Here is a 10,565-nt window from a genome sequence, read left to right on the forward strand (position 1 = left end):
AAATAGAAGCAGTTTCTATTTTCATCTGGACTTGCATACAACTACCAATCAGAAAAGAGTACCGCCTGACGACATTCAACTTTATTTCTCGTAGTAATTTCAAAACAATGCTACCTGGACAAGAAAAGCACAAATAGTATTAATAGAGTCATACGAAAAATATGATTTTTTGTAGCACGATTTATATTATTTAAAAAATGCAAGAATAAAGTCCTTAGAGGAGGTATGCAGTGAAGGTATCCGCCCGAACACTACAGCTGTGAACAAATGTAATTACATCTTTTAAAAGAATAAAAATAGATTATTATTGTGCAATTTGTATACCAAAGAAATGTAACATGTTAAAAAAAAAAAGCGTGCAGGTTTACTTTTGGCGCACTACTCGAAATAATTGTTCAAAAATTAGAATTCTTTCACTAATTACCTTCTTATTGTTTTCTAAATGATTTATGCTGCGTGACATGAAAATATCCACATGGCATAGTTAAAATTCAAGGGGGTATCATAAGCAATTGTTGAAAAATTATAATTCTTTTACGATTTGCGTATAAATACAGCGTCCGGATGCATGCATAAAAACTACAGACCAAAAAGCACAAAACAACCTGGGCTAGGTCGCCGCTAAAAAGCACGAATGCTATCTAACCGAGTCATCGCAGAGCGAAACTGTAGGGCCCGAGAGTTACCGAGGTGATGCGTCTGAATGGAACAGGCGCGTTAGCGAAGGTGGGTATCCGCATAAGCGAGGGTAGTGAAAACGAATGGGTTTTGACAATGATACGAGTTTCAATAGTATTTTTCATGGTTTCATACTAGTAGCATTCCATTTGTCAACAAAATACAACTTCTGTAAACTGTGCAGAAATTCATCGCCGGTGGAAAATAGTTTCTATACAGGCATCTTTCATATCAACTCATTTATTTTACCCGTCGTAAAGCACTTGTAATAATTTTAGACTAGTAATCCTACACTTGTAAACATAAAATTAAGATGTGATGCGGCAAAAGTAAACCAGCGCCAAAAACAGAAACAATGAGAGTTAATTGTCATCAGTATTATTTGGCTTTTGTGAAATTTTAGGGAAAGTTCTACAATGCTGGCACAATACAAAAATTCCAGGTGTAGTGCATGAGATGGGTTCCCGGTGGGTATATGTTTACTTTATGAGCTATGTGGGCATTTTTTGTGAGTACTGAGCTGAGAGGATGCACTCAGTACCTATACTAGAAAATTGCTTTTTCTTCTTTATTTTAGCTTTCCGCGCCTGATAACTGCCCTCATTTACATATTTGGACAAATCATTTGATTTTCAGTTTTACAATCTGGTGGATCCAAGGATCTACGGACCACTTTTCAGCTGATACAGACTCCCTCATGTTCGTATCTTGCTGCTGAATTTTCGGAGTTACTAATTTCAATAGGGTATGGAACTGAATAATCTTTTTTTTTTTTTTTGGTAGGAACGAGGATTTGTAAGTGGTTTATTATTCACCATTGAAACTACGGTGCTTTCCTGTGCATTATTGCGGCGAAGAATTCACTCCCTGGTCCACTAGCTCCTCTTTACTCTTTATTTCTCTCTCTCGCTCTCTCTCTCTTGATTTTTTGGGGGAAGGGAGGGCGGATTTTGTGTCAGCAACAGAGCAGATATCGCTGATATGGCTATTTCATTCTCTTCAGATGAACTCATATCGTGAAACAGAAAAACAATAATATTTACGATTTGCGTAACACAGCGACCAGGAGAGTCTCTGCTGGTCGTCTGAGACCCCTACATCACCTCAAGATAAAAGAAATTGTATGGAAGTTTGAGTTAAGCAACACTGTTAAGTTGTAGCCTGGGTTGAGGCCTTATTTCAGATCCGTGTGAGACGGGCTTTACTCTAATTTGCACATTCCCTACGTTGCACTTCTTCCAAATAGATTATGTACAGAACATAAATATAGTACGTAATTGATGAATCGAACTGTTTACTTTTGCCAAAAAGGTATATAGGAGGATATAAATTTTAACATAAATGGGTTTCGCATCACATCTGGAAACTAAAGTACACTTTTACATTATATGGATCTATGAGTTTTAGTAGAAAGATAAGGAAGGAGATAGAATCTACAGTTGGGACGCTCCAGCCATACCACAAACAGTTTTTCACTGTATGTTACAGTTTTTGTTCTATGGAAATCAACATTAAAAACCAGACGTGCTAGTAATTTCTATCAGATTTCATTTCAATAGACGGATAAGGCAGAAATGGAACATATCCTTAGGATGCTGAATCCATATTCAACAACCACTTCCAACTATAAATTTTACTTGCGGCTGCTGAAACCTAAACTGATAAATTTCTGCCACTTCCAGATCAAACAGACGGAACCTATTCTTAGACCGCTGAATTCATACCAAAAACAGTTTCTTGCTACTACCTGTTTTGCTCTATATACTTTATTGAAACCGAAACTCGTACTAATTTTCATCATTTTCGGTTCTAATAGAATACGAGGTGAAATACGAATAAGGTGAAATCTATTCTTACGTTCATGAATCCATATAAGAAAACAGTTATCCGCTACCTTTTACATTTTCTGCTGTATACGTAGAGACGGAACAGTCTTGATACTCTGAATAAGTAAAAAGTTATCCGCAATTTTAACATAACTCTTCTGACAATGCTCATACTGACTTCTGTCCTCGTGTATTTTATTGTTACGCCGTTATGGTCATGCTATGAAAGTTTGATCCTAATTTCTCAATTTGTCTTCCTTTTGTTGCAGATAGAGCATGGCTGCTCCGTTAGAAGTCTGCACCAAAGAGAAATAACGAGCTTTGATCCGGTTTTTGTGGTCGGAAGATGTATCACAGGCCGCAATCCATCACAGACTTTCGGCACAATACAGGAACAGTGTCTTGTCGCAAAGAAGTGTCTATGAATGGACTGAAAAATTCAGAGGCTCCTTTCTCGTGCATAACACTTGTGCGACCATGTTAGAAGTTAAGATTAAAAATAAGACTCTTGAAACTGAAATGGCTGCTCCAGATTTTGTCCGTTGCTTTCGGTATCCGTTAAAGGGAGGCCCGTAACACCGATGGTAAGTATATACATAGTTACAACAGAACCCGATGGTAAGTCAGGGTGTCTACTAAAATTTCAAAATGAAATTTCGTGACCTTTTCTTTACCAAATCATAAAATTTCCTAATATTTTCAAGAGCGAATTTGGGTGCGAATTAGGCCGAATTTTCATCCATGCGATAGAAACGTATTTTGCTTGCGATTTCGTAGCGTCTAAAGCCGACCATACACATTTTTGGTGGTGAACTTTGACTTTTTATAGAACAAAATTTTCCAACCTGTACTTACATTTGAACAGTTAAAAAAAAATAGTGACCCAAAAGCTAAATTTCGTGACTTTCATGACCATTTTCTGATTTCTTGACTTTTTCGTGACCGATAGACACCCTGTAAGTATATACATAGTTACAACAGAACCCGAACATTTCATTATACATAAATATAGGAGGCCAATGTCCGTTGCAATTAGTATCATTATACCGGGTGTCTACTAGAGCTGACTTTGATATTTCGAGTATATTAGCAGTGTCCTACCTGAAAATTTTCCAGTATACTATGGTGAACTAAAAAAATAAAAATAAAAAAAGCGAGCCATATACGACTGTATGGTGATATTTTTCAGCCTGTAAAATACTGTATGTTGAAAAACCAATCTTCTTCAATATTCCTGTAGCAAGAACACAGAGAAAGTAATAGGATTAAAATAAAATTAAAATAAGAGTTTTTTTTTTTAGTTGTTATTTCTCCCAGAATGTCTGTCGTAATGTATTCTTATCCTTTTTTTGTTTTTTGCCTCCAATCACAGTCAACATTTTTCTCACATGGATCACAGTATTACATATATTCAGACTTTTCTTTACAGTCGTACTATATTTCGTACGAAAATCTGTTAAACAGAAGAGCAATTAATTACAAATATCAAATAGTAACATGTTTAATGTCTATGCTTTCACATTTAGATGTGCTAGGCTTACTGTCTTTACACTGCACAAATATTAAATGAATACAAACTCCATACAAAAATCAGTTAAAAGATAACATTTTCAGGATATGATTTGACTGTTTTTCTCAAGCTGTCCATTTTTGTTTCCAAAGTTTCTGATGCCTCTTTTCCACGTTGAAGCACAGCTTTAAGTTTTAGTTTCAGTTTTCTGATCTCATCAACGGCAAATTTTTCAGAGGTTGGCCAGTTACTATCCATATCAACATGATGGAATTCCCATCTTGAAAGATCTCAAAGGGATTTTTTACATTACCCCACTATTACACAATGATTTTCAGTATTTCAAGTATCAGTATACATCTTGACATGAATAATGACAAGAAAATCATATTTAGTTGTACGAATTTTGAACACTCCAGACGAATTAACAATTCCAATTCTCCTGAGCAACTGAATATAACTGCATGCCCATTTATTACTATCAACCAAGCGCAACCGATGTTGCACGATAAATGGTTCTCCAACCACCTTTTTACCTAACCTCAAAGAATGTCTTTCAAGTGTTTGAGTAGTTAATAATCAAAAACTTTGATCTTTATCAAAAGACAATTTTGATGCATGTATGTTTTTTCCCACACAACGTAAGTAGCCCTATGTGACGATCAGCACAGAGAACAGTCTTCAGTTTTATCCCCAAGAAGAGTACCCATGGGAAGCATTGGAATTATCGGGTAAAATATACATAAAGAGAAACATATTCAGGTTTAGTTGCTGTTATATTATACTTTATTTCATTTAGTAAGACCGAAAAAAATTAAATCTTTGAGTTTATGTCTGTTAGATATCAATAATGGACCATGTGGACTGAGCCGAACAACAGGATCCTGAGGAATCTATGCTTGCAGAGTATTAAATATTATTACCAGTTATCGAAGTGAGGACTTCAGTAATAATGACAATTAAATACATATAACAGAATACATACCTCCAAGTAACATGTATTCCAGTATAGCAAGGAACAGACTACAAACGACACAACCTCACACATAACTAGTGAAATAAACTTAAGTGCAGTGTTTTGCTTCATTCAGAGTGCCAAGTGTTTTGTGACAATGTTCTTTTCTTTTTCTTCCTTTCTTACAGACAGGATGCAGTGACATTAACCTATATTTATTATAATATTACTTTGTCAGCAGAATACTCATGTGATACAAACAACATATATTCATGTTACTGGTGACGGACAATGCTGGTGGTGGAACATATATACATACATACGAGTCAAAAGAAAACTTTACATATACAGAGTGTTCAAAGATTAATGGACGAATTTAATTATTATTTTCTTTTCATGTATATACAGGTGGACAGTAATCCTTTATTTTTCCTTCTTCTTCTTTTGGCACACAGGCTCATGTTCAAAATTTCGAGGTAGGGGTAAAGTAAAGTACCGAAAATCCTTACATGTATTTTGTAAATTTATTTTGTTTATTGTAAAACAAGGAAGCGATATTCAAACTATTTGTTCAGGAAAATAAAAACAAATAACGTAGGCATCACACCACAGTTATAGGAAGTTTTCCTATGCGGAAATAACAAAGTAAGGCATTTCATAAGTAAGGAGACCAGAGCTAAGCTCTACGCTATAACCAGGAGGCATCTGTATCCCGGAAAGGGGCTGTGCTGGTTGAGTACGGAGAGTGGACTGGAGAGTTGTAATCAAGATTGCATAGTGAAAAGACATCTATTGGAGATTATCAAAGCTGAACTACCTGTGAGTATTACATCTATTAACGATGTTGGATGGTCATAATAGTTAAGTTTCTGTGCCATTACGATTTAGTAGATCTTTATAGTTAAAACCATTTCGAGTCCTGATACCTTGTGGTGTGATGTCGAAAATATCCAAAAGAAATTGATTATTTCATTTCTTATCCTACGAAGATTAGTTAAATTCATCCTCGAGTTGTCTAAATATACGGTGTTACAAATTTCAGATGAGGTACGCTCTGCCCCCAACCATAAAAATTTTCGAAAATAGTAAGTCATTCCAGTTTGGAATTTGTAGCACACATTATTATACTTTATTTCATTTTAAGACCGAAAAAAAAAAAAAGAAATCTTTGAGTTTAACGTCCCACGATTATGTCTGTTAGGCCAAGGGAAATAATGATTAAAGCAAATGAATGGCGATGGAAGAATTGGTGGAATAAGAAAGTGGTAGGAAACGGAAGTACCGCGAGAAAACCCACGAGCACGATGCTGTCCACCACAAACTTACTTCGCCAGGGATCGAGCCAGGCACCTCATGCACCAAACGTAAGCTCTCTACCATTGCACAACCGTGCCCTCATTAGTAAGATCTATATCAAGCCTTGGTTTAGAAATAACTCTTAAATTTACGATAAGCAGTAATTGTTTATTAATGAATAGAAACTGAATATTACAGTAACAATAATAAGTGTAAATGATAATAAAATTCTGTCTGTATTTTGTAAGTATTAAAGGAACACTCAGGACCAGCGAGCGCGCTTAAGTGTGCACACATGCATTTGATATTGCAACCGCTCCATTCAAAGGCTTCCATCCATCCTGCTTTCAAACATGGGAATAAATTAGCATTATTAGGAAATAATAAATAGCCATGTGCACACCCACCTTCAGTAACGCGTTCTCGCGAACCCTCCTGTTCTCTCTTGCCTTGACGAGGATTAGATATAACACTAGCTTCTAGTGACTACCTAGCACAAGTTTGTGCGTTTTCGCACTTGTCGCCATAATTGTATAGTGCATGGTTCATTAACATACATAACTCGTTATGTTCCGCAGATGGCATTTAGTAACTTTCCAAAATCTATCGGCGGCACCGGAGCCGGTACTGGGACTTGTGGTGACCTTGTTTATGCGTATACTCACCATCACTGACGCGCGTACCCCCTACGGACGCACCCCGTCGATACCACTCAGGTTTCCTATGCTGCGCTCCTGCCGACTCGGTTAAATAGCATTCGTGCTTTTAGTGGCTATCTAGCACAAGTTGGTTCGTGTTTTATGCACTGTAGTTTTTATGAAATGTGTCCATACTGTATTTACACTCATCACAATTACAAAGAACAAACCGTAATCACCACCAAGTGAGTCAGAGTCACTACCAGGTGATTTCAGGAAGAAACTAAATAATACCCTCTACTGCAAAATAAATTGTTAAAAACAGTTTGTGTTTCGGGGGGCTTATCCCCCTTCAATGTCTAAACTACTTACTTTATATCAAGTCCTGTCTTACCTTGTCATCGATGTCTACTGTTTCACTTGTTCCCACTTGTTCAGCTGAGTTTTGTTGTTTTTCATTAATTTGTACTGTTTCGCTCACTCCACTGAGAATGTTTTTTTTACTGACGTTCACGCGTACTATGAAATACTACGTTTTGTTTTCGTCGATTAATTTCTTGAATTTTAATGGGGACATATGCATCGAGGCTATTTGTGCCCGTCACAATCAACACGACTTCTCAAAATCATAGACTGCCGTAAACAAGGTTTAAAAAGCACACACCAATATATAACAAAATAACTGTTGCAAAATGATTAGCACACAGTTTTTCTTTTATTGTTTGTCAAATGTCGTTGTTAAAATTTTGAGTCATTTTTTAATTGGGTAATAGTATACATGAGAACCCCCTGATCTGCGTTTCTTCTGTGTTCTATTACCACTTCTACATGAAATACCATAAATTTTCTACGTAGTGCAATAGTAAGAAGTATCCATCTGCACAAGACATGCGATATGCGTCAAATCCCCCCCCCCCACACACACATAGTCATAGATAAAGTACAAGGGCACTACACATGCAAATATAAAGTACAGGTACGTTCTTTTTTATTTTCGTATCAGTCGATAAGTAAATAAAAGTCGCTTTGTTGCCCCCCTTTGTAAGTTCGTACATACTCAATGAATAATCCCTAAAAGTATGAGCGTCCTGCTCCTTCGGGAACTGATGCAGCTTCATGTATACTAATATCCTTTAATTATTTTTTTCGTAACGTGCATGAGTTGGAATTGATTATTTGGACATTGAAACAGTGCTGTTTTAATTATACTTTTGGAAGGAAATTGATAAAAATGAGAAAGGAGTATTACGTCATAGCCGTGTTATAATCTTTGCATTGCACTTATTCGTTTCTTTTCCTTTCTACTTTAAATTTTGGCGATTTTCTATCTGAAATGTGGGTTAAGTAAATCCCCACTAATTAACTATGCCTATCCGGATAACTGAAAAGAATGAATCTTTTAAGTTTTACGTTCCACGTTATACCGGCTAGGCTAAAGGGGGAGATGATGATGAGAAATGAATGAAATGAAGAAAGTGGAAGGAAACGGGACAACTTAGGGAAAACCCCGGCACACGGCGTTTGTCTACCACAATGCTTACTTGGCAGGAGCTGGGATCGAAACAAGAACCCCATGTACCAGAGGTGAACGCTGTACCACTGAGCCACCACGGACCCCCTATGCAGATAATTATTTCAGATTTTATATATTTTATCGGGACACCAACTACCGAACTTTACCCCTAAATATCAATAACATTATAATGAATATTTAACTCCGGCCAACAATTTAAAAATGACAACGTAACACACCAGCGGCACCGAACTACTTTGGAGACAGTCCACCTCGGGACACCAACAAACTAAACCAATAGTTCTAAACCACTCTTCTTTTCGATAAGCATGAAGGCGAATTGGAGTGTGCCATGTAAACCTAGTTTATTATTATTATTATTATTATTATTATTATTATTATTATTATTTATGCACTTACATTTTGAAAATACATTTCGAAGAGGTCCGGGAATCAGAGCTAAATGTGATGAGAGCGAAAGAGGGTAAATTCCAAAACAATTCGAAGTCGTCAACGAAGGACTGATTTTTGCAAATGTTATGAACGGTTATATTGGTCTTACTTGTTATACGGCGAAGAAGACACAGAAACAACGCACATTTTGACCCTTTCATTAATATACAGAAAAACAGGAAAATTTAATTCATAATCCTCTATAAGATAAAACAAAAATTCGGAAAGGCTGGCGATCGAATGAGTCCCTGATGGTGCCGATGCATTATCGAATCCTTTAGAGCAGTTACATATAGTATGTTCCCCGCCCATCACTGGTTAAGAATGAACATATTTATCACATTTCATATTCAGTTATACATTTCTGTGACATGTTTTTTCTGACTTATCATTTGTGAGTGAGATTACCGTCCTTTTCAGCAGCGAGGCTGCTGGCGAGGGTCTTGGACCTACAACTTAACGTGGGATCCGAACAATAACTCCCGCCGGGATTCGAACCCAAGTGTCCTGCGCCAAAGACGCATATCCTAACTACATAGTTACAATGGAGCACACCCTGTTATGAGTACCGTATCAGCTTTAAGTTCGATGGTACACTACACGAAAAAGTCTTTAACGAACTCAGTAATAATTTAAGCATGAACAGCGCTAAACTGAAATTGACATTACGAATACGTAACTCTCATTTGGTAGTTCGTATTCTCAAATCAACGCAAGTTTTACCTATATTAATTAGAGTCAAATATTAAATTTTTGAAGTACTCCTAACTAGATTGAAAAGTACAAGGGATATTTAGTCAAAAAGGTTAAAGTTTGAAAACAAATTGTTATAACATATTTGACAAAAATTGTTCAAATGGGATTTAAAAAACTTACTTTTTTATTACGTAAACAAATGATATGCAATCGTTTCTCTGTTAAAGAAATTTTGAATGAAGAGCACAACGTATTGCCGGCTATGACTGGCAGCTGACGCACCCTATAACAAGATCACATAGAAATCCCTATATACCTCTTCCAAAACCAATAAATAACAAAGATCTTTTTCTAAAACGATTGCAGATTTATTTAAACATTCTATCATTTATTAACGACACGCAGAAAATAATGACATAAATACGTAATTTACCTTACCATGAATTCCACCAATATTTCCTCCGTATCCTTTCTTCTTCTTCTTTAAAAGAAGTGTTATCACCCTCACCATCAAAATATTTAAAAACCCTTATGTTATGTGGAATAAATAACCTTACTAATTTGGCTAAATTACAATAACATTATTGCTATTTTAATTTTAAAAACTAAAAATTACACTATGTTCCGACTTAAAGAATACCATTGTGGAAATGCTTTATTTATTTACTAAAATATCAAGTTTAGTAGCCAACATTGGTAAAATAACAAGAAAAAGAGCTATGCTTGCTATATGATAACTATAAAGGATCAAAATTAGAACAGATATGACAGTTGAAAACACATGTGGAAATTTATGCTAAGAAAAAGGAAGCTAAGTCAGGGGGTTATTCAAGTCAATGAGAGAGATGTCAATCGACGTCGTGTTGGTATTGCAAACTGTGGATTTCTGTAGAAAGGGACAACAATATTACAATGTTGGCACCTTGTTGTAGCCCTTATTCAGACACTCACAAATGTTTTTCAACATTTACGTCCCACGTTTATGGCGGCTAGGCGAAAG

The 10,565-nt window shown here is 36.1% G+C and overlaps 1 protein-coding gene across 2 annotated transcripts in view; it reads right to left on the reverse strand.

The window, feature by feature from the left end:
* Positions 1–10,155, reverse strand: part of Impbeta11 (importin beta11) — an 88,425-nt gene extending 78,270 nt beyond the window's left edge. The window contains exon 1 of one of the 2 annotated variants that reach the window (XM_081733588.1): positions 10,004–10,155. Coding sequence is in view for 1 of the 2 variants with exons in the window: in XM_081733587.1 (XP_081589713.1) it covers positions 9,999–10,006 (8 nt within the window). In the remaining variant the exon portion in view is untranslated. Of the gene's footprint in view, positions 1–9,998 lie in introns of both variants that reach the window. The other variant, XM_081733587.1, reaches the window with a different exon arrangement.
* Between the last annotated feature and the right edge of the window lie 410 nt (positions 10,156–10,565).

Source organism: Thermobia domestica, chromosome 12 (assembly GCF_964235325.1).
Source record: "Thermobia domestica chromosome 12, izTheDome1.hap1.1, whole genome shotgun sequence".
In the NCBI taxonomy this organism is placed as follows: domain Eukaryota; kingdom Metazoa; phylum Arthropoda; class Insecta; order Zygentoma; family Lepismatidae; genus Thermobia; species Thermobia domestica.